The sequence below is a fragment of the Acipenser ruthenus genome, chromosome 19, assembly GCF_902713425.1.
Source record: "Acipenser ruthenus chromosome 19, fAciRut3.2 maternal haplotype, whole genome shotgun sequence".
In the NCBI taxonomy this organism is placed as follows: domain Eukaryota; kingdom Metazoa; phylum Chordata; class Actinopteri; order Acipenseriformes; family Acipenseridae; genus Acipenser; species Acipenser ruthenus.
Window position 1 is genome coordinate 28,899,436 of NC_081207.1, and position 23,848 is coordinate 28,923,283.

Here is a 23,848-nt window from a genome sequence, read left to right on the forward strand (position 1 = left end):
GTGTTACCATAGAAACAAGCCTACAGTGTGAAGTCCATAAGGGTGGAGAGGAGCGTTGAGAAATGGCAGGCAATGATCTCAGTGATCAGTCCCTCTGCCTGCACCCCTCCCAGGCAGTCTGGGCTTGGGTTGGTGGGGTGGTTGAGGGCTGTAAGTAGAAACCAGGCTCCCCCACAGTATCTCAGTGCCTCGATACAGTCAAAACTTCTGGTGGTGGTGTAAATTAGAAATGGTAAAACATGCGTCCGTACACGCTAAGGTAGCGGCCCAGGTCTTTTATTTATTTCTTCATTTTATTATTTCTTCATTTTTTTTTATTTATTTTTTTTTATTTTATGTATTCATTTTTTTTATTTTACTTATTTTAATTTCTCTAAGGAGTCTGTGAAGTGTGAATTGTGTGTGCAGGCCACAGTCATCACAAAATCCTGGGCGCTGACCTGTCATTGGTGAGCGTCTTGCGCAGCCGCACGCCCCTCCGAATCGCCACCAGCATGTCTCCGCCGGAGGCCGGCTCCTCTACCACGTCGGGGCCCAGGGGCGGTGCCATGAGGTCGTCTCCGGGGAGGGAGGGGAAAGGGAACTGGCCCTCCCCCAGGGCATGGGCGCTGGCCACCAGTTCTCCAATCTTCTCCACCAGGCTGTGGCGGTTAGCGGCTAGCAGCTGGTCCTCTTCGGAGGTCAGGACTATGGGAGGGGGAGGCTGGGCGTAGACGCTCATCTCCAGCCCTGCACCGGAGCCCCAGGCTGTGTTGGGGAGGCTGAGGCGCTTGGGAGAGGCCTTGACGAAATCCATAGCATTGGGCAATATGTCGTCGGAGTAGAAGACACATTCCTCGCTGCCAACCCTCACTGGAGGGCCTGTGTAGCCTGGGGAATCGGGCACCGTGGGGGTCTTAACCGGCACTATGGGAGGGCGGATGGGTATGGGACCGGCATTGGACAGGGTGCGCCTCACAGAGGGTTTGGTGGAGGGGGTGCGGCGGATAGTGGCCACCCCCGGGGTCAATCCACCCCCTCCCCCTCCCGGATGCCCACCCTGGCCGGCGGCTCCGCTGGGCAGACCTGCAGTGCTAGCTGGCCTCTTGGTCTGGATCATACGGCGGTAGTTCTGCGCAATGTTGCTGTTGCGGGGGATGGTGGAGGACCTGTCGAACTCGCTCTGCGCCTCCCCCTCCACGTCCCCGTTCACCGAGTAGCAGTCGTAATCCGAAACTGAGGAGGGGGAGAGAGAGGAGTCACAACTTTTTAAAATTTATTTCAAGTTTTGAGGGCTGTTATCAATTTTTCATTTTTTTTATCTAGACAGATTTGTAAACTGTATTATTTACCGCACAGCTATTACAATAATCCCTAGATCAGCCCCTTAAGCTTTACTAGGAAGTGGTTGTGCCGGAGGGGGTGCTGTCTGTTACCTTGCGAGGGGATGGTGTCCTCGGAGCAGGAGGGGGTGGTGGTCTGGGTGCTGTAGCCGCTGGAGTACTGCAGGGAGTCGCGGCTGCTCTTCTGGTGCTCCATGCTGAGCCCGCGAGTCAAGACCATGGCCAGATCACTGGCAGCTGGGGACACCTCCTCACCGTGCTGGAGTATAGAGGGGAGGTGGGGGGGTCACAAGCAAATGGTATTGAGAGGTTATTAGCATACTGTGTCTCTCTGCTTTCTTTTGTGTTAAGCTCCATAAATAAATAATACATATATTCTGAAATAGGTCATCCATCTGTACCATCCATGTGTAATTCCCATGCATAGTTTCATCAAAAGTAAAACTTAAGCAGCTGTCAACTAAAGTTGTTCACTAGATACAGTGGAGCCATCAGGAGACCAACCACTCAGCGGCCATAACTTAATCACAATTAACCCTTAACTAAACTTGTGCTAAGGAATGCCCATACCAAGTAACAATTGGGTGAGTGCTCCACATTACTATATACAGCTTAAACACTACTGTGTTATTTTAGATCCTGGTCCTCATTTTCTGTGCAGTTTTTTTCATGTTTGTGTTTTTACATTTATACATCAATGGGAAGCAACTTGTTCACAGTAAGTGTGTGGGACTTATTTTAGACCATCAGGCTGCTAATAGCATACTGGTGTGAGTGAAAGTGCTGTTACCTTGGCAGCGATGGTGGCTGGGGTCATCCTGAGCCTCTGAGCATCCTCTGGATGTATCCCAGGGTACACCTGGGGGGGCGGGGCCAGCTCAGATTCTCTGTGTCGCTCGGCTGGCTCCTTCCTCCGCTGTAATGTGCTGACCATTGGCTGGTCATAGGGGCCCGGCTTGGACCAATCCTGATGAGGGGGAGGGGGTTACTTAGAGACAGAGAAGGGAGCAGCCTATCAGAGCACAGGGGCTAGTTATCCACAAGGCCTCTGAGTTTGGCACCTCAGCGTTTGGGTTACAGTGTCCCATGAACCTGCCCGTTCTGTCCTGTCTTCCATCATGGTGACGAAGCGTAACCTCAATTGAATCACGCAAGATCAGATCACAGTGTTTTGGGGTTGTTCATGGATAGAAGCAGGATCCAATTTGACACTGATGCCAGCTGTTATTTTTACACATGAAATTCGATCCAATTGCTTTTCATACAACATCGCATGTGCCCCGCTAGTGTTTCCTTTGGTCTATCAGAGAATGCTTTATACTGTTGTTGTACAGCAGTTCACCAGAATATTCCCAAACATCTGTTTTGTATAACACTAGATGTCCTGGAAAACTACCAATAAGTTATTGTGTGCTATTTATTTGTTTGCTTATGTATCGCGATACAATAACCTAAGTGACTGCTAATTTCCTCCCAAAAATAGTACAATCGTTTTCCAGTAAGTCCTTCATTACTACAGTGTATGCAGTCGAATGTTTTTTTTTTTTGAAAATCTCTAAAAAAAATGGTTTGCAGATATAAAGAGATTTGCCGTAGTAACAAGATCTGTTCAGTTTAGCCAAACTCTTACGCACAGAGTTCTGGTCACCCCTGGCATCCCATAGGAAGCAGCTGGTTTTAAACAAGCGATGAAGTGAATGAATAAATGAAAAGAAGGAAAGCAAAAACAATCAGCAAAACTAAACCAAACAAGCGTTAGTTCAAGAGATACAGCGAAACAAAAAAAAAAGTAAATTAAAGTGCAAATGAAAACAAACCTTCCAGCAAGGAACCATTGATGAGGGAGTGTAAGTGTTGGTTCCAGGGGGGCAGTTATGGGGTGGGGGCGCAGGAAGAATGACAGAGAGAGGCCGGATGGAGCCAGTGAGAGAGAGAGCAGGGCGGAAGGTAGCGAAGGACGAGCCGAACTGCGAAACGGAAAGACAAAACAATCAGAGCGGGCACAGCTCAGGGCAGCCCAGAGACAAGGACCCGAGGCCTTGGTGTGGAAACCCCTCTATACAAAGTGACATTACTTACACTGTATTCACACACCAGCAGGCAGTCTAATAAGTATGTGTGGTTAGGTGGCTAATTGTGTAACTTTATATTACAGTAGTTTCTTAAAAGGGTAAAATAATTTTATTCCACTCAGAAAATGTGCCTGTGGTCAGACAGTTAAATTAAAACAAAACATAAAATATATCAAATTAAGTTTTGTATATTTGTCACATTTTGTTTTGTGATGTTACCTGCTTGTAATTACAAATGTATTGTCATCGTAATTAATGATCTAACAGCATAATCAACACCACTTAAAATGAACCCTACTAATTGTACACCACTTTCCCAGCAGAGACTATTAGTGAGTGAGTGATGGTATGAGAAAAGGATACACTGACTGGGAACTGCAGAGCAGTATCCCGAAAGGGCGTCACCTCCATTTACTTCCGTTTGGCTCACCACCATCCTTCCTTTTACTCAAAACAGACCCCCCCCAACAGAACTTACCAAGGTGAAAGAGTGCGAGTGGGACAGAGCGTGTTTGTGAAAGAGTGTGACACAGCAAGTGAGTGTGTGAAGGAGTGAGACATAGCAAGTGAGAGAGCGAGACACAGTGACTGTGTGTCAAAGGGTGAGATGGTGAGTCGCTGTGTGTGCGTGTGTGAGAGAGAGAGTGTGTGGGAGTGAATTCACCTTTTCTCCCCCTGACCAGACCCCGGCGGTAGAGGTTGAACTAACCGAGGTGGGAGAGCTGCACTCGCTCACTGACTGACAAGTCTCCGAGGCTTCAGAGGAGGCAGAGCTCGACGACTTCTGCAGAGAGAAAGAGGAGGGTCACAGTCCCAGGAAACACTTCACTTCATCCAGGCGTCAACTAACTGGACAATATTTTACAGTATGTAAGAGAACACATAAGAAAATGAACTGAAGTATATTTGCATATCAGGCTAATTCGGTTGGGTGTTTTATAATTTGAAAGCTGATCAAATGCTTTTTTCAAATGTTGGAAGAGTGTTGAAGTTACAGTGCTACTCAGAGCATCTATATTCTGGTTCACTTCAATAGTAGTGGGACTGTCATCATCACACAGAAACACATTTGCATAAACAGTGACACTAAAAATAAATTGTTGACTAAGGGTCAAAACTTAAGGGCTTGATGCATAAAACAAGTGTTTTTGCAAAGTGTGTAATCTAGATCTAAAATAGCCACGCTTTAAAAAATGCCTTCATTAGTCAAAATTTTGAAGCCTACATTATTTTGGAGTGAGTGCAAAATACAAGGAACAGTAAAAAAACTAGAAATAAAGAAACAGCTCACTGTTCTGAGTAGTTTATAGCTAGTTTTAATACGGATTAATTCCTCTTTCGTGTTTGCGTCAAACTACAGGCCTGTATCTATGTGCTGGGAGTTCTGATTGGCTGTGTTACCTGGCTGGTGATGTCAGAGGGCATGGGCGAGGGTGGCTTAGAGTAGAGGGCGGCGTCCTGCGAGATGAAGCCCGAGTCATGAGAGGAGACGCTGCTGAGCCGCTGGGTCCCGCCGGGCGGGGGATGGGCCAGGCTGCGGTATCGATAGGACGAACTGGGTGAGTGAGTCTGAGAGCCGCTGGAGGAGCGAGACGCACTACTGTGGGTGCTGTTTACACTGCTGGGGAGCAGGGGAGAGGGGGGGAGGAGAGAGAGGAGAGACAGAGAGATACAGAGAAACAAGGGAGACGGGAGGGGGAGGAGAGAAGAGACAGAGAAACAAGCGAGACGAGCGAAGAGACAGAGGAGGGGGTAGCGAGGAGAGTGGGTGAAGAGAGGAGGGGAAAAGGGGAGAGAACAAGGGAGTAGGGGAAAGGAAGACAATGACGGAAAAGATAGGCGAGGCAACAAAATGGGAAAATGAAGGGGATAATGAAGAGTTGAAGAAAATAAGAGAGGGGGGTGACAAAGATGATAGGGAGAAAAATGTTGGGAAGAAAGCACGGAAAAGACAAATTGAGACGGTAAGAACGAGAGACTGGCAGACAGGAGAAGAGCAGACACATAGCTCAAGAACTTGTCACCTTTAACCTGTGACCTGTCGTACAGCCATCCCCATAGCAACAACAACCAGCACTGTGCAGTGGGAAAATGGCAACACATTACAATAGAGGGTGGTATTTAAACGCCAATCCATAGCATCAAAAAATACACTTTTGGCTTCCTACTGAATTTAGTTTAAGTAATCATCAGTTTGTCAGGGGTGCAATATGAACAGTCCTATCCATATTAATCACTACTTGCCAGTGTTACCCTTTAGTTCAAGCATTTATAGTTACATAGTAACTACATAGTAACTACAGTATTGACAGTAAAGTCACACAAACTCAGAGAATTGAACAGCAGTTGTTTTGCATATGGGTCTTGAGCATAGACATAAAGACAGACAGACAGACAGACATGAAGGACAATCAGACAGGCTGGCCAAGTGATTTACCTGCATAACAGTGATATCTCTTTGGTTTTGTACTCTCTCCTTCACCACGCTCAATACACTCTCCTCACACCTGCTCTCAGTGGCATCGCACACCTCCCTCAATGGATTTCCCATCTCCTACCCCCACCCCAACTCCTTTAAAACAATTGCTTGCTTCCTCTTTCTCCTGTGCCTTGTTTACAGGTTTGGGTTTCACCTCCCTACGATCTCTCTCTCTCTCTGTCAATCACACGCTCTCCCTCTCTGTCTCTCCCTCCTTACCTGCACATGCTGGATTTCCTGGAGCCAGAGCTGCTGGGTGAGGAGGGAGGGGTCTGATAGGACCAGCTGTAGTCCGAGCCCTTCAGGTCCATGATCACCTGAAACACACAGCACACAAACACCATGAGCCATGAGCAGTGGGGTTGAGAAGCTCAGTGGTTGGAGTGCTGGGCTGCAGTGTGGAAGGCAGTGGGTTTGAGAAGCTCAGTGGGTAGAGTGCTGGGCTGCAATGTGGAAGGCAGTGGTGTTGAGTAGCTCAGTGGTTAGTGCTGGGCTGCAGTGTAAAAGACAATGGGTTTGAGTAGCTCAGTGGTTAGAGTGCTGGGCTGCAGTGTGGAGGGCAGTGGTGTTGAGTTGCACAATTCTTCATGTACCTGCTCGCTGGCCGGGGGCAGTTTGTGAGGGTCGGCGGTCAGGACAGTGAGGTCATCAATTATGGCCTGGAGATGAGTGATCTCTCCCAGCATGGCGATCTCTCCATTCTGAGGAAAGGAAACACTTTACCCTTCACGCAGTGAATCCAGGAGCGTCACCTGACAGCTCCTCTTCCCCTCCAGCCTCTCCCACTCCACTTCCCTCTTCCCTCCCCCTCCCATTTTAGTAGCTCTCCCTGCCCCTCTCACCTCTCACCTCTCAGCCCCCACCAATATCACTCCTCTCCCCTTCCACTCTCCCTGCAATGCTCCCCTTCCAATCTCCCATCTCCTCTCCCCTGTCTCTCCCTTCTTCCCTCTCAGTCTCTCCCATCCCCTCCTCTTTCCTCCCAATCTCTCTCAGACCCTCTCCCCTTTCAGTCTCCCTGCAATGCTACCCTTTCAGTCTCTCCTATCCCCTCTCTCCTCCCTGTCTCTCCCAGGCCCCAGTTCTCTCACCACGACAGGCTGCAGGAAGCCGATGAAGGTGCAGAATCTCCCGCGCTCCTCCACCAGAACCCTTCTGACCGCCTGCTTCTCTGTCTCCTCCAGCAGCAGGTACATGTCATTGACATCCTGCAGGGCACTGTCCAGCTGGGGCTGCAGGTCACCCTTACCTGAGGGGAGAAGAGGGGAGGAAGGACAGAACAGGGGAGGGGATAAAAAGAGGGAGATAAGAGAGCAATAGGGATGAAGGAAAGAGGGATATGATAAGAAAGAAGAGGTGCAAAAGAGTTAGAATTGCACCAAAAATAAGTACCAGAGTTGATCACCACAAATACAAAACTAAAATGATATTAAAAGTGCAGGTGTGGAATTCACTAAACCCAGCTGTGAAACACTAAAAACAGAGCAAACCCTCGGATGCGGCACGATGGTGTCTGCGACCATGCAGGAAACAGGAGACAGAAAGAAACTGGTGAGAATGATCGAGCAAAGAACAGAAAGGAGAAAAGAAAAAAAGGGCTTCCTAGCACCAGTGAACGTGTGACACAGAAACACAAACTCTAGAGCCAGGCTGAATCGCGCAGGGTTCTACAGCGTGCAAATCTACATGGAGCCAAACACAACAGAGGCTGGCCTTGAACTAAAGTGGTCAAATGCAGGCAGAATAAGATTTTTGTAAAGTAATTATCTTACATATATAAAATCATCCCATATGTACATAAAAAATACTTTTCAGCAATGGTGACTGCCAATACTAGTGCAATTCAGCGTGATACCTGTCTGGCAGACACACATTAAAACCCTTTTTAAGAAGAGGGGATGATTATCTCAGGTATTTAGTAAGCAAAATCATTTAAAATAAATGCTGAGTGCACATAGACCACAACTAGACTTAGAACCTCTGTGATCAATATACGTTTAAGCAAAGAAAAGCAAGGTCTCCGTTACTCTGTACTCACCTAGGAGTTCTACAAGTGGAATGTGCGGTGGAGAGAGAGAGAGAGGGAGAGAGAGAGAGGGGGAGAGGGGTGGTGGGAGGGAGAGAGAGAAGGAGAGGGACGGTGGGAGGGAGAGAGAGAGGGAGAGGGACGGTGGGAGGGAGAGAGAGAGAGAGAGAGAGAGAGGGAGAGAGAGAGAGAGAGAGAAACAGGATCTCAATGTCAGGGTTAGTAAACAAGCCATTGCAGGATTAGCATGGCTCAGTGCAGCACAAATCCAGTGCGTTCGTGCAGTCTGCAGCCAGCACAGCAAGGCAGGGGTAACTTCAGAGAGACAAGCTTGCGTGCAGGACAGGAGCAGCCGGTTTACAGCAGTGTTTTTGTAAAACCCCTTCCTTGTCTTTGTTTTGGGCTTGTACTTAGACAACAGGTGACAGCTTGTGCAATTTCCTAATTTACCAACTCCCTATAAATCAGGACATTGGACATCAGATTACTGCCATAAAACAGGCCGAATAATTGCTCATAAATATAGCTTTATAGCCCTACAGTAACGTTCACTTATGCCTTAGTGACTGCTTACTACATTCTTCCACAGTTGTTTAGTGAATTTCATTTTTTTATTCAATGGAAAGTTCCCAAGGTTATGGAATATGATATACATATAGTGTATATATACATATACTGTATAGATAGATAGATAGATAGATAGATAGATAGATAGATAGATAGATAGATAGATAAATAGATAGATAGATAGATAGATAGATAGATAGATAGATAGATAATTTATTTTTTTCACTAATTTTCACTTCATTCTTTGATAAATTATGACCTAAAATTGCATTCCTATCTTATCTTTACAGCAAGGCTGGAACATACACACATTCTATGCTAGCCCAAGGCAATGGTTGTCAGACTCCTGAGTACCATAATTGCAGTGTAAAAATAGACGTTTGTCTATTCTGAAGATCTCGGTTTCAGCAATTAAATATCTTCAAGGACTGATCGGTACATTAGAAAAGGGACATAAAATAAGTATGAAATGGCTCTGTATTTGTGAATGCAACCCTAAAAGGAGTGTGCTACACAAATATAGGCACATGAATATGTAATTAGGCAGCAGCGGAATGGAATAAAATAACCATTCCTGATTGGACAGGGCCTCATTGCTTGATAAAACCCTTTGCCCTGCTGTAATCTTTCTCTGCTGGTGATGATGATGATGTGCAAAGTCAGACCTGCAGGTGGAGATGTTGCACAAACGTCTTATTGATTCTTTTACTCCCTCTCGGTCTGTTTTTCTTGTGTGCGAGTGCCAGAGTTCACAACAAACCCCTTGGGGAATATTAATACTGACAGGGGCTCTCATTTTCGCTGACAACGCCGGCATTTTGCTAACCTCTGATACATTACAAACTGCATCCAGTTATTCCAAAGTTTTATGTCAAATAGGAAGTACCTTTAATATTTATCCAGCTCTCCATTATAAAAAAAAAAAACTGCTCAACCATAAAGGGATACCACTGTACCTGCAGTAACAATCAACCAGTTGTTACTCCAAGCACGCCGGCTATTATACATGAATATTTTACAAATTCGAGGCATTTTCTAATTTCCAGTCATTTTGGAACGCTGTCCACAGCATCATAATGCATTTTTCCCAATGGAATTCCCCTGGCCTACCTTTCCTGGCCTTCTTCTGCAGCTTCAGTGTGTCCGAGGATTTCTTCTTGATTTCATGACGGGCACGTTTATACTCTGAAGAGGAGAGGAGGAGGAGGAGGAGGAGGAGGAGGAGATACACATTTTTTTCACATCAACATTAAGCTCTCAGAGTTTGTTTGCAAAATCCTTGCTTTTTACGTGTTATAAAGGATGTAGCAAAAACAGTGTGTTAAAAAAAGATGTCTGGTCTGGTCTTATTTTGATCATTTGATTATTTCTCAATAAAATGATCCTGTACATTTACACAAGCATCTATTCACACATAAAAAATGCGTATCATTGACACCCTCAAAACGGAAAAATACAAACTTCCATTTATTGCAACAAAAAACAACCCACATACAGTGTCTAATAAATTACTTTAAATAAATATGAGAAAGACAGACACAGAAATGCGAGACACACACAGCCTAACAGAGGGACAGGCACGAAGAAACCAGGCAGTGAAGAGGGCACCTTTCGCATGGTCCTTGTCAAGCTGAGTGGCGGTCTTCTTCCAGTCCTCAATGCGGTCCTGCAGTGGTGTGATGAGACTCTCCATCAGGGCACTGCACGAAAGGAGTCACAATGATCACAACCAACACAACTCAGCAATGTGCCTTATTATCTCCAGGGAGTGCTAGGTTCTTTAGCTAATCAGCCCTGCTCCATTATACCCTGACCTAAATCCACTGCATTCCTTTTGGTAATAGAGGTGTATATGTTTAAAAGACTCAGTAAGAGTACGCTAAAACATAAAAATAGAGTGGATCAGAATTGGCCATTTAACATCCAGAAGAACAAAGCAGAGGACTAATCTCAATACCTTGATGCCGGGAGGATTACAAGGGCAGGCATGAGATTGTACAGTTAAATACACAACAAAGGCTTACATCAGCAACGCTGAAACTGCATCATAAGCTTTGAAAGGCAGATTTAAATCTGCAAATAAACAGAGGTAAAGCATAGCCATCAGACGTCTTCCAGACATCAAATACCTACAGTGTTTGTTCACTTAAAAAAAAAAAAAAAAAACCTTTGGAGGCTAGCTTTTTCCAACACAAAATGAAATGGATTGTCGTCATTCTGCATGACAACCTTTTGTTCTCACTCATAAACTGAAGAACATTTTACATGCAGGTAACATGCTCTGTGGGCAGTAACTGAATGCTATTTGAACTCCCACTTCACTTGCTTCTCCACTGTCTTTTTGTTATATAACCGTAATCCAGTTTTTAAATTTTACCAGTCTTTGAAAAGTGTATCTTCTCCCGTGTCAGCTATGTGAACAGTAGAGATGGTGAAAAGGAGACTGTTTATTTTTTTAATGGACTCACATCTTGCAACACACGGTTAAGATGTTAACACTCAAAGAGTTTTAGTCCAGTCTGTAATTTACTCCTATTCTGATGAAAGGATAAAAACGTATGTTCAATTTTACAAAACAAAAACTATTTTTTGTCGAGCTGAAGAATGCGAAATTAAGTTCTATAATTCCTTCATTGAGTATACATGACAACAGGATAGAAATATATATTTTTTTACATATATTTTGGTAAATGGGACTTCCAAGTCTTGTCAGTACTTTAAGAACTTTAAGACTTTGAGGTCAAGCCAAGACTGAAAGGGTTAACTGAAGGTCTGGTAAGCACACTAACTTGTTTCGTTCTTATTTTATAACATCGGTTATTTGTTTAAAAAAAAATAGGAGTTAAAAAAAAAACACAAGATTAAAACCCTTTGACAATTGAACCCACGGGAGAGTAATAAGCAGCTCTCTCTCTTACTTGGTGAAGTGCCGCAGTTTTGCCTCGATACTGCGATGCCTCATGCACATCCGGGTCAGAGCTGAGCCAATATCTCGGGTGGCGCCTGGAAAAGAGAAGACATACAAGTCAGACTGTCATTCCAACACTGGCCAGCAAGGGGCAACATCACTTTAAAGACCAAGAGATGATTTAGAGATGAGAAACTGGGAGGCTGTGTGGTCTAGTGGTTAGAGCTGAGGAACTGGGATGCAGTGTGGTCTAGTGGTGAGAGCTGAGGGACAGTGTCAAGAAACCTTTATATAATTGGAGGCTTAGCACTAGTCAAATCAAGTCTCTTGATCGCCTCATGCTTTATCCTTTAACTGGGTAAAAGCAACAGCCCACCTTGAAAAGGAGACGAGACGGGCTGACCTGGGTAACTACTTGTTTCTCTGAAGGAAGAGACACAGATCATCTAAACTGATCCTCTCTGTCACTGTCACGTTCTCAGAGCTCCAGTGTTGAAAAGGCTTGACATCTGTGAGGTTTATAGAGCATCCCCTCCGACCCGCAGACACACATGCACAGCACTGCGATTGAACTGAATTGGTACAGTACAGAGAAAAAGAAAATAGGCTTCTTGCGTGGTTTAAATCCACGCTTTCATAAGAAAATGCCTCTTAAAGGGCAGCAGCAGTACAACCTCTATAGATTTGAAAGAATTCGCTGTAGGTTTCTGTGTGTATCATTTCTAAATGAAAATAATTTATACTGAAGAGTATATATACACACACTGTGCATACCTGTGAAGCTGGTGGACAGAATGGCAAATAAAAGGATAATCATTTAATCTAAACAACAACATAATACTCCTTGAAGTATGATTTATAGATCCCCTTATTAACATCACAAACCACATTCAAAATATAGTGGGAATAGGGTAATATTAAAGATCATCCACTCTTTGTATCATTACAGAGACCACATACGTTTCTGAACCACAATGTATTTGCAAGCCAGCCTCTTAAGCCAGTAAGTGATGGGAATCCAATGCAATAACAGCCCCCTACAGTGGAATCCAGCAAATAAAAGCCTGGGGGACTGTAAACACTGCGGACCAACATGGAGGAGAGGGCTGATCCATAGTGTCGTGGCTTCAGGGGCTTTTTAAAAAGTGAAGAAAACCATTCAGAATGGAAAACTGCAGCTACAGTAAGAAGGAAAGTGATTTAAAAACCTTCAGGAGTGCACCTTTAGTATTTACACCATTCTAGTCTATCAGCTGGACTGCTCCTTTGAGGGGACCCACTAAAAAGCATGTAAATATTATTAAACATTTACTAAACCTAAGCTGTCCAATTTAGCTAACCCACCCCACCACATTCTCTAAGGGATCACAGCAAGTGCAGGTCACTGTTGCAATAAAGGATTAATTAACATACTCCAAAGCCGTGAAAACAATCATTCACCTCTGCTCACTCTGTTAGAGTAATGGAATATCTCTTGTCTTATAAATCTGCGTGCCTCTGTAGTTGTGTGTGAGTATGCGTGCAAGTAAAATGTATGTGTGGGGGGGGGGGAGTGTGCCCGTGTGTGTAATTGTTTCACTGCTTCGGATTGTGTTAATTAATCTTTATGTCCTAAGAAATGTAGGGGCATGCAAGGACAGATCCCAAACCCAGCTGGAAATGTGTCAGTATGGGTCTGTGGGTTAGTTAAATTGATGTCCTTATTTATTTTATTTTATTTTTTTTAATTTAGTCGTTGCCAATTATTTTTTATTATTTTCTCCCCAATTTGAAAAGCCCAATTATTTTTAGGCTCAGCTTACTGCTACCACCCCTGCGCTGACTCGGGAGGGGCGAAGATGAACACACGCTGTCCTCCGAAGCGTGTGCCATCAGCTGCCCGCTTCTTTACACTCTGCAGACTCACCGTGCAGCCGCCTCAGAGCTACAGCGTTGGAGGACAACGCAGCTCTGGGCAGCTTACAGGCAAGCCCGCAGGCGCCCGGCCAGACTACAGGGGTCGCTGGTGCGCGGTGGGTCGAGGACACCCTGGCCGACCTAGCCCTCCCTCCCCCCGGACGACCCTCGGCCAATTGAGCGCCGCCTCCTGGGAGCTCCTGTCCACGGTCGGCTGTGGAATAGCCTGGACTCGAACCGGCGACGTCCAGGCTATAGAGCGCTTCCTGCACTCTAGCGAGTGCTTTTACTGGATGCGCCATTCAGGAGCCCCCCTGATGTCCTTATTTCTGACAAAATCAGTCTCCCGCTTGGTTGAAACTGCGCTGAGCCAGGCAGGCAGACACATGTACACACATGGCAAGGCTGGAAAGCGATTTTCTTTCGAGACAGCTGGTAGCTAAGAGCCTAATATTAGACGCTGGCAATCGCTATTTAGCTGTCCTTTGAGTAAACAGCCGTATCGAACCAAAAATGGAATCAAAAGCCCGCAAATATAATAATATTTGCCAGGATCTATCAAACGCTGTGGTTTGTTTACCGTCGCCTCCTTGCACGGCTCCCACAATGCACCGGGGCTGGCCAGGCAGGGGGGATATTGATTTTTCTCATGACATTTGGTCAGCCTGAGCTTCCCCTGGAAATGATCTGCTTACTGAGCAAAGGAGGCACAGAGAACCTTAAACAGGAAGCTTGTTGCAGGAATATATAAGACAGGGTAGCAACAGAGGGGCTGGCATCATCATTGTGTCTTTACAGTTTTGATGGTGTCAGCATCACATCACATTTAGATCTGATCAGGTAAAAAATGTAATTAAATTAAATTAAAAAGCACAGATTGGTCAATTTTACAATATTTGACATCGAGAAATTGTTAACTGAGTACCGCAGAGAAGATCCCATCTGCCCCAGCACCGTCACTAGCCCAGAAACAGGACCTGAGTAACACACACACAAGCTCTGTTAAGTCACAACTTCTGCAGATTTACAACAGCTGGTATAAAAGTTGTAAAACAGCAGCTTATTAGCATTCCTGAGCTGAGATTAAAATATAGCTTCAGGCTTCAACTCCTTAATGCCACATACTGAGCTGGCAGATTAAAGCAGTCAAGATTACCAGTATAAAAACAAACATACACTAGACAGCAATGAAACCTGGTTGAGGAGGCACTTGATGATAGATTCTAGGAATAACACCCTAAAGCCTTAGGGGGAGTTGTATCCCACAGTTGACGATATGCAAGTAGGGCAAATTATGTTCTAATACTAGAGAACTATCTCTTTCGGTTCTCAGAATTTCTTGGTAAGTCTCAATGGTAATCTAGTCTACGTATATATCAAGCTGGACTGAATTATTTATTTTCAGATATTCCAGTCTCCCAGCAGGGGGCTCTGCTAGGCAGCGGGGTTCAGAGGCATCAGTAATATATACAGAAAGCCTAGGCCATACAAACAACTCCTCAGCGTCAAAGTTAAGAGGGGAGGCAGTAATTATGGGCTAAAGTATCAGTTCCCATGCCGGAGGGATGGCTGCAAATTTAATTACAAGCCGCTCTGTGGGCTACAGGTTTAAATGAGAAGGCTGCAGAAGTCCATACGGTCTGGGGCAGATAAAAGAGACAACCCCCTTTGCACAGGGTTAACCACCTTCAGCGGTACCTGCTGCTTTCTTTTGAAGTTCAAAACCACTGATTACAGTGTATATCCTTTAGCTCTTTCTTTCCTTCACAGGCACACAAATGGCATTTTAATTATTGATGGGGCAAATGGGTCTCAGTTGCGAGTGAAGGGAGCTGTAGCTGTGTGACCAGGCAGGCAGTGATTTATAGGCGGGCACCCCAGCCCTGCCCCCATCCAGGAGGAAAAGGAACTCCATGATGGGATATCCCTCCATTCAGCCTTCCTTGCTCTGCCTTTCCTGAGAACATGCTGTTTATAGCACTGTTTCCTCACGCACCATTCTTACAGGAACAATGCACGCTGGGACAGCCTGTTGATTTATGACCAAACAAGATGGTACCATGGAGCGTTTGTGTGTGTATGTGTATGTGGTACTGCCCAGCGTACAAGGGTTAGGAAACTGCACTCTGCCACTCCCCAGTAATAGACCACTGCATCCTGGTCACTCAGCGAGTTCACCTAACTCCAAATGAACTAAAACTACAGATTAGCTTCTGGTAATTGTGCTCATGCGCTGATCAAATCGAGGTTCTTCACTAGCTCCCTATTGTGATGTCAACAAGGAGCAGCAAGCACAATCCACAATATTTAGAATTGGTGAATTTGGGGGCCACTTGTGTCTCCATGTCTCTATACCTTTAGGACCCGGTGCAATGTACGAATGTTGATGCGTTTGATTTTGCAAAAATCCTTGTGGCACAAGAATTCATTCCCCGTAGAGCACACCTGCCATGCACGGACACTGCAACATGCTCAGAGTAGAGGGTTGTTGTGCAGACTGGTTCTCCTCAGTTCAGTGGGGAGAAGTTCCTGGATAGGGATGGGAGGGTGGTACATTAAGGTGCCGTCCTTGGCACTGTGCCTAGAGCTTGTTTACTCCGGTGCTTCTTGCTCAGTGGCCCCCTGGGAAACACAGAAACACCCAGCAGTTTCCTTGAGACCCCAGCCTGAATTACCAGAGTCATTAGCCAATCATCCAGACATTTATTGATGCTACATATTCACCTCCCGGCGCATTTAGTGAAACTGCTCCCATTTGATCTCACTGTTATCATTCAAAGAAATTAGACCAAAGGCTTTGGTGTGGAGACCCTTACAACCAGTGAATACAGGCTTAGTTGATGCACAGATTTACACAGTTTAATCCAAAATGTATGTAGTTAGTTTATATGAAGTCCATTGCACTGGATTCATTTGAAAAATACAGCACAGCTTTATGATCTGCAATAGTTCCCTGTATGGTGCTAGTCAATTAAACTGTCAGATATAGTGTTGCTAACACATGATTGGATCTTAGTCGCTGGGAGCTGCAGTTAAATGAATCCTCTGAAAATGTGCCTTTTGTGTGCGTGCATGTGAGGCAAGCAGCAGCCTTAATGCGTGCTGTAAATGCTGGGGTGGGCCTGTGTGTTAGCAGTGCCAGGGAGCCTGGGGTAGAGAGAATGCAGTATATTCTGATCAGGCTCGCTACTCCACTGCCATGCCCAGCCTGTTTTCTTCCATCAGTGACAGAGAGCGATACTGTAGTAAGCCAGCACAACTCTGAAAAATCAATTCCCAGGCAAGCACGTTGTCGTGACAACGCTGACCCCAACCTTCTCTGTGTCGGCAGTTTGGTTGCCAGGCTCCATATTGGAAAGGATTTTGGGGGTCTTATCGACAATAAGAGCTAACCCAACATTTCAGGATCCCTCCCCTCCCCTCCCCAGCATTCTTGCTGGAGTAACAGCTTGTCAGAGCTGAAATGAACTGCGCAGAAACCTTTGAGAGGCCCCCAGTGAAGCCCTGCTTGTTATTCCCTTAGTGAAGCTAACCTGTCCTTCAACACTCACACACATATATACAGTACACGCTCACACACTCGCAGACTGTGAGTATAGACACAGAGAGAGAAGGAGAGGGCTCTCTGGCCATTGAGGTGCTAAATAATCTCTCCCTGACAAAATATGAATAGTTCATTCATAATGCATTTATTTTGCAGCTTTTTTAAGAATCAAAATTGATTATTTGGCTGCAGAATTAAATACATTTAGATTCCAAGCAGATTCTTTTTGCATTTTTCTATTAATACTTTGGAGACATTTTGCTATCTCCAATGTGTTTTTATACTAAATTGTATATACTGAATGATTTTTTTTATTATTATTATTAAATAGAATCAAGACTACTGATTTGTTGCATTAATTTGTATCTTGTACTAACAAAAATGTTACTGTGAGGATCACTAACAGTAATTTACTTCAGTGTAACCTCTTCCCGTTATATGTTTACAATCTACAGTGTGGTCCGACGATGGTATGAAGGGCTTTAAGATACTTCTTGTGTTAAGTGCATCACAGATCAGTCCAAGCAGTAAGAGATGGAGTCTGCTGTGCTGTTTGTCTGCTTCACAGACCCTTTTTGATGTGGCATCATGAGCAGGGTGTCCAATCAAACGTGCTGATTTGGGGTTTTTTGGGGGGGGGGGGGGTTGGGGGTTGGTGCCCTGGGGGTTGAGTTATTCCAGACATGGCTGAACCTCCGCACTGAATTCCAGCTCTTTTCTGAGGTGGAAAGCAATCCGCCTGAACTGTGCACATCCCAGTGATCCCGAACAAACCCAATCACTTTATTCACTGAATATTTCATACTGGCAGCGTTCCTTTCTCACTGCTAATGACACTGTTTTTTTGGGGGTTTTTTTTCCCCAAACGGAAAAAACTCAATTTCTGGGACCCTTGTTACATGTTTCAGCCCTATTTAATCTCTCTCTCTCTCTCTCTCTCTCTCTCTCTCTCTCTCTCTCTCTCTCTCTCTCTCTCTCTCTCTCTCATACACACACACAAGCAAGCATTCCCCATGCTTCAGGCTTTTTCTGGCCTTCCCTCTAGAGTGTTTCCATAGCAACCTGGGAGATGGAATCTGCAGAGGGATTCAGAAGCAACAAAAACAGGCCATCAGCTCCCTCTCCTCGCTCTCTACACCTTATCTGTTCTTGATGCTGCAATATACAGTCTGAACTTAATCTTGCTTTACATTAAGGGCCACAAATAGCCTTTAAAAATCCAACCACACCATTCAAAATCATTTTATTTCTTCATTTATTTTTAAATTGTTTTGTATCCTGACATGCCAATATATATATACCAAAGACCACCTAAAATGGCTGTACTCTAGAATGTCTTGTATATACAGTACTGTGCAAAAGTTTTAGGCAGGTGTGAAAAAATGCTGTAAAGTAAGAATGCTTTCAAAAATAGACATGTTAATAGTTTATATTTATCAATTAACAAAATGCAAAGTGAGTGAACAGAAGAAAAATCTACATCAAATCAATATTTGGTGTGACCACAGAACAGCAAAAACAGCATCAATTCTTCTAGGTACACATGCACACAGTTTTTGAAGGAACTCGGCAGGTAGGTTGGCCCAAACATCTTGGAGAACTAACCACAGTTCTTCTGTGGATTTAGTCAGCCTCAGTTGCTTCTCTCTCTTCATGTAATCCCAGACAGACTCAATGATGTTGAGATCAGGGCTCTGTGGGGGCCATACCATCACTTCCAGGACTCCTTGTTCTTCTTTACGCTGAAGATAGTTCTTAATGACTATTATTAATGCAGAATAAATTTGGGGCCAATCAGATGCCTCCCTGATGGTATTGCATGATGGATAAGCATCTGCCTGTACTTCTCAGCATTGAGGAGACCATTAATTCTGACCAAATCCCCAACTCCATTTGCAGAAATGCAGCCCCAAACTTGCAAGGAACCTCCACCATGCTTCACTGTTGCCTGCAGACACTCATTCGTGTACCGCTCTCCAGCCCTTCGGCGAACAAACTGCCTTCTGCTACAGCCAAATATTTGTTTTCTGCCAATTCTGAGCTGATGGCACTGCTGGACATCTTCCGATTGCGAAGGGAACTAAGCATGATGTGTCTTTCATCTGCTACAGTAAGTTTCCTTGCTTGGCCGACCACTGCGTCTACGGTCCTCAACGTTGCCCGTTTCTTTGTGCTTATTTATTTATTTATTTCTTAGCAGACGCCCTTATCCAGGGCGACTTACAATTGTTACAAGATATTACATTATTTTTACATACAATTACATTATTTTCTTTACACATTATTTTTACATACAATTACATTATTTTCTTTACACATTATTTTTTTACATACAATTACCCATTTATACAGTTGGGTTTTTACTGGAGCAATCTAGGTAAAGTACCTTGCTCAAGGGTACAGCAGCAGTGGCCCCATCGGGGATTGAACCCACGACCCCCGACAGCCCTTCTTCAAAAGAGCTTGGACAGCACATCTGGAAACCCCTGTCTGCCTTGAAATTTCTGCCTGGGAGAGACCTTGCTGATGCAGTATAACTACCTTGTGTCTTGTTGCTGTGCTCAGTCTTGCCATGGTGTATGACTTTTGACAGTAAACTGTCTTCAGCAACCTCACCTTGTTAGCTGAGTTTGGCTGTTCCTCACCCAGTTTTATTCCTCCTACACAGCTGTTTCTGTTTCAGTTAATGATTGTGTTTCAACCTACATATTGAATTGATGATCATTTGCACCTGTTTGGTATAATTGTTTAATCATACACCTGACTATATGCCTACAAAATCCCTGACTTTGTGCAAGTGTACCTAGAAGAATTGATGCTGTTTTGAAGGCAAAGGGTTGTCACACCAAATATGGATTTGATGTAGATTTTTCTTCTGTTCACTCACATTGCATTTAGTTATTTTATTAACATGTCTATTTTTGAAAGCATTCTTACTTTACAGCATTTTTTCACACCTGCCTAAAACTTTTGCACAGTACTGTATTACAGTACATACTGTTAATATCTAGGATTTGGCCTGTAAATGGTACTTGATGAACATTTAAATGATCACCAGGAAGCTGCATCAGTGTACAGTTATATCTATTTTTAATTTTACATTAAAATAAAAGGTATAAAGCTACTCAGCTCGAGTTGGATATTGAAGAAGTGTTGGATATGGAAGAGACAAGGAGACCGGGCCTCTTACAGGAAATAAGAGTGCACACCGAAAGGACAGGCCTTGTGGTAAATAAGCAATCCAGAGTTATTCATGCTCGAAGTTTATTGCACTTTACCCAAGCGATGTTGACCCCATGCATGGTGATGAGGTCTCTTTGTCTGATAGGCCACGATGCACCCATGCACTTTTTACTTTCCATGAGTGAACAAGTGACTGAGCATTCAGGCTACTGCGCCAGGCCCCCAATTAAAACGCAGTTCGCTTTTTCGCTCAGCTTATCGATTGCCAAACCAGACAGACCATTGTCCTACTTTCTATCCAAACAGAAGCCCTGAAGGGAGAGCAGCGGCTGGCTCTCCGAATGAACAATCAGTGTTAAACAAACTGGGCCAAGCCTACAATGAACACACGCAGAACCTCCAGACACTCTCAGTACGCACGCACACACATTCCTGAACACAAACCCGCTGAACTGCACACTTACACAAATGCACACAAAAACAGAAACACACAACAGACACCCACTCGCATTTGTATGTGTAGTACTTGGGTTCACCAAATTATATTTAAATAGCCTTTCAACATAAATAATAGAGGACTGAGGTGACTTACATTAATGTAGATACCTCATGGTTTTATACAGTACTTTGAAGAAAACTGATTTATTTGCCTCCCAGGTTACAGTAGTGACTGGTATTACTCAATTTTAATACATTTTAGGCAGTAGTACTGAAAGTGGTCTCTGCCCCAACCTCCCCCCGCCCCCCATTCCAAAGGGTTTCAACACCTCCATTCTCCACATAGCAGGGAGTGTGATCCCTGTTTACACTGTACTGGAATCTGTGGCCTCCAAGGTATGTCTAGTTTGTTTACAATGGTGGGAATGTGCATCTATGTGTGGACAAACACTTCTGTTTACTTCTGTCTCTGTTTTATTTTGCTGTGTAAGTAAGTTCTTCAGGAGTGCAAGAAACCGCGAGAAAGCCAACATAACCCTTAAGGTTAAAAGTGCATTTGTTAGGTGGGACGGAGGAAGGATTAGAAATGTTGCTGTTGAACTGAACTGAATAGAAGCCACCAGTGCAAGAGCATGTCATCTTAATGTCCGTCTTCCCAGGAAGCAGTTCAAACGGTAAGCTTAGACCTGAAGTGTCACGCATCAGAGTGTCAAACGCCGACAGGTTTTATTTTTGTGACCTTCCATTCAGAACTTCAGTCAATACTTACAATTTTGTCAAAGTGTTTGTTTAACGTAACTGTTTTACTAAAGATATATGGTGCCAGGTTAGACCAAGAGCCTTTGAACTTTGATTATAATCATAGCATGTCAGAAACGCCGAAATGTTTTTTTATCAGTTTCAAAAATAAGGGACTTACCGCGTGCATGGATGGCATCACTTCATGGTTAACAGAGCTTTGCCTGTGTAAGTGCCACATAACTGAAATAAGGCCCTCAATGTCAGAAATGACTAAGATTACAAACCAGTGTGGCATACTAGCGTCTATGAACCTCTCTTGTTTTATGATGTTGGACAAAGCCTCTGGTTAATTTCCGGTCAATTTGTCATCGCTGTCAGATACTGCGCTTCTAATCACAACATGCTGGCTCAGTAGCCGGGATTGCTGGTGGACTGTCATGTCTGTATGAATCAGAGAGGTGCTGATAAATAGCTGAGGGGGGTATTGTTATTTAGCTAGACAGTGGCCTAGTATTTATTGTTTTCAATGTCAACAGTTCCCCTCCCTGTTTTCTCTCTCTCGCTCGCTCCTAGTCTGTCAGTTTCTCTTACTGCTGGCCTGGCTGTATTTCTGGAAGAGGGCAGTGACTCAGGGTCGCTGAGACAGGGTTGCCCCGCACTCAACCCAGGCTGATAGTCTTGTTGCGGCTGACAGGGCCTTTCCCTCCGGCCCTCTTCAGCACCCCAGGGGTCTGGTTCAGCCTGCCCCCAGCAATCACTTCTGATCTCTCTGAGGACCAGGTAAGAGATAGAGACTGTCTCACTGCATCCATCACAGCTAAGGCAGTGGAGGGAGCTGGTTAGACTCTACTGGGTTATCTGCACAGCTAAGCTGCACCTGGCCGAGGGATTGGGGTCTTGTATACCTTCATGCTCCACCGAGTTATTACTTTGATACCTAATGCACTGACGACAGCCTGACACAGACAAAGACATCTGTCTAATTTTATGGGTGATACTGAATATGAATGGAACTAAAAGATTCTCAGCACAATACAAAATTAAATAGTGTTTGCACAGCTATTAATAATAATTTTTCGGTAAGAGGTCCTTTAGGAAGTGTTTCAGTGTGTGTGAGAGCACAAGGGAGATGCAGTGCTTTGTCTTGACCAGCAGGGAGGGCCCATGGGAGTTGTCTCCCACACCTTCAACCCTATGCCTCTAGGCCACACTACCTCCCAGTCCCTCACGTCTAACCACTAAGCCACACTGGTTTCTGTCCCTTAGGTATAACCACCTAGCCACACTAGGTCTACTAGTCCCTCAGGTCTAAGCACTAGCCCCTCTGCCTCCCAGTTCCTTAGGTCTAACCACTGGGCCACATGGCTCCTTGTCCCTCAGCTCAAACCCCTTACTCATACTGTCTATTTGTTTTTCGGGGTTTTTTTTCACAGTAACTGATTGACTGACTATAAGTTATGTTACCTGTCATGTTGTTTTAATTAATACATCAGTGAAAGCAACTGACAGTAAAGAATTCATATTCATTACCTTCTACTGAACATGATTAATGTATTAAAGCTGTCCCATTTCAAATGCATCCAGTGCAGACTGTCCCTATTAAAATGACTATGACTGGTTTCTCTAGCACAGTTCAATGTGTCATCAAATTCCTGTAAAGGACCATGCAAACGGTTCAAACGCCTATTAATACAAGTCAGAGCTGGACCTCTGCATTACAATACAGTTACAACTATTTTCTCGAAGTAAAATCACCTCGTAACCTCATCTGTTCAGAACCAGCCAAAAAAATACAATTAGTCGATTGGAAGTCATCAGTCTGTAAACCTTGAGCATCCACTCTCTGCTGCGTGAGCTGCGCGGATTAATGTCTGCATGCCTCTGTGGTTTGCAGGGATTAGGTGCAAAGTTAGGATTCCTAGCGCATGGGTGCAGGCTGAAGGTAAAAGCGAAGAAAAACAACTATCAAACTTCTTCAGCATCGACCATCCACACCAGGTACTTTACACAGCAATGATGGTATGCATTAAGGACAGTGGCTTGAATGGGACCAGGATGCAGGACTGCCACGGCCCAATTACAGTCCCCGTCATGGGCCAGCGAATGGGCTTGGGAAGGGTCTCTGGGATCCGTGGAAATCCAGCTCAAAAAGGAGGGAGGGAGGGAGAGAGGGCTAGTCAATTGCCTGGCTGGTTTGATAAATGAGGGCAAGATAGATACTTCTCCAATAAAAAAATGTAAGCCAGAGTCACTCTGTTCCTATCCATTATTGAGAGACAGAGAGAGAAAAGAGAGTGAGAGAGACAGAAGACAGAGCTAAAAAAAAAAGGAAGTAACCATTTTCTTTTTCATGTATACTGTACATTATTTAAAAGATGTTACCAGCATTTTAGCAGAGCTTCTGTGTGCTGGCTTCCCCAAAAAACTACTTAGGGTTCCAAGAAAAGACAAAAAACAGATAACACATCTTTGCCAACTAATACAACAACAAAACAAAAACTCCTGAGCTGTTGCCCAAATTTAAATTGCCAGCACAGCACTACAGCTCTTTAATCCTTGTTTAAAAGCAATCCTTTCCAGCTGGAAACAGATGCGCCGGAGGTACGGGAGTTAATACCATGGTGCAAAACTTTGCAATGGAGCAAAATCTCAGCAGAGCTGTCCCGGAAAGT

General features: G+C 44.5%; 1 protein-coding gene across 11 annotated transcripts in view; it reads right to left on the minus strand.

The window, feature by feature from the left end:
* Positions 1-244: 244 nt before the first annotated feature.
* LOC117424621 (protein MTSS 2-like) overlaps positions 245-23,848 on the minus strand; it is a 48,251-nt gene continuing 24,647 nt past the window's right edge. The window contains exons 4-15 of one of the 11 annotated variants that reach the window (XM_058992748.1): positions 11,385-11,469; positions 10,075-10,166; positions 9,577-9,651; positions 6,965-7,122; positions 6,467-6,574; positions 6,093-6,190; positions 4,796-4,928; positions 4,104-4,178; positions 3,140-3,289; positions 2,113-2,289; positions 1,416-1,581; positions 245-1,215 (exon numbers count right to left, since the gene is read on the minus strand). In XM_058992748.1, coding sequence (XP_058848731.1) covers positions 419-1,215; positions 1,416-1,581; positions 2,113-2,289; positions 3,140-3,289; positions 4,104-4,178; positions 4,796-4,928; positions 6,093-6,190; positions 6,467-6,574; positions 6,965-7,122; positions 9,577-9,651; positions 10,075-10,166; positions 11,385-11,469 — 2,114 coding nt within the window. In that variant the 3' untranslated portion in view covers positions 245-418. Of the gene's footprint in view, positions 1,216-1,415; positions 1,582-2,112; positions 2,290-3,139; positions 3,290-4,058; positions 4,179-4,795; positions 5,016-6,092; positions 6,191-6,466; positions 6,575-6,964; positions 7,123-9,576; positions 9,652-10,074; positions 10,167-11,384; positions 11,470-23,848 lie in introns of all 11 variants that reach the window. The other 10 variants (XM_034041164.3, XM_058992746.1, XM_034928428.2 and 7 more) reach the window with 10 other exon arrangements.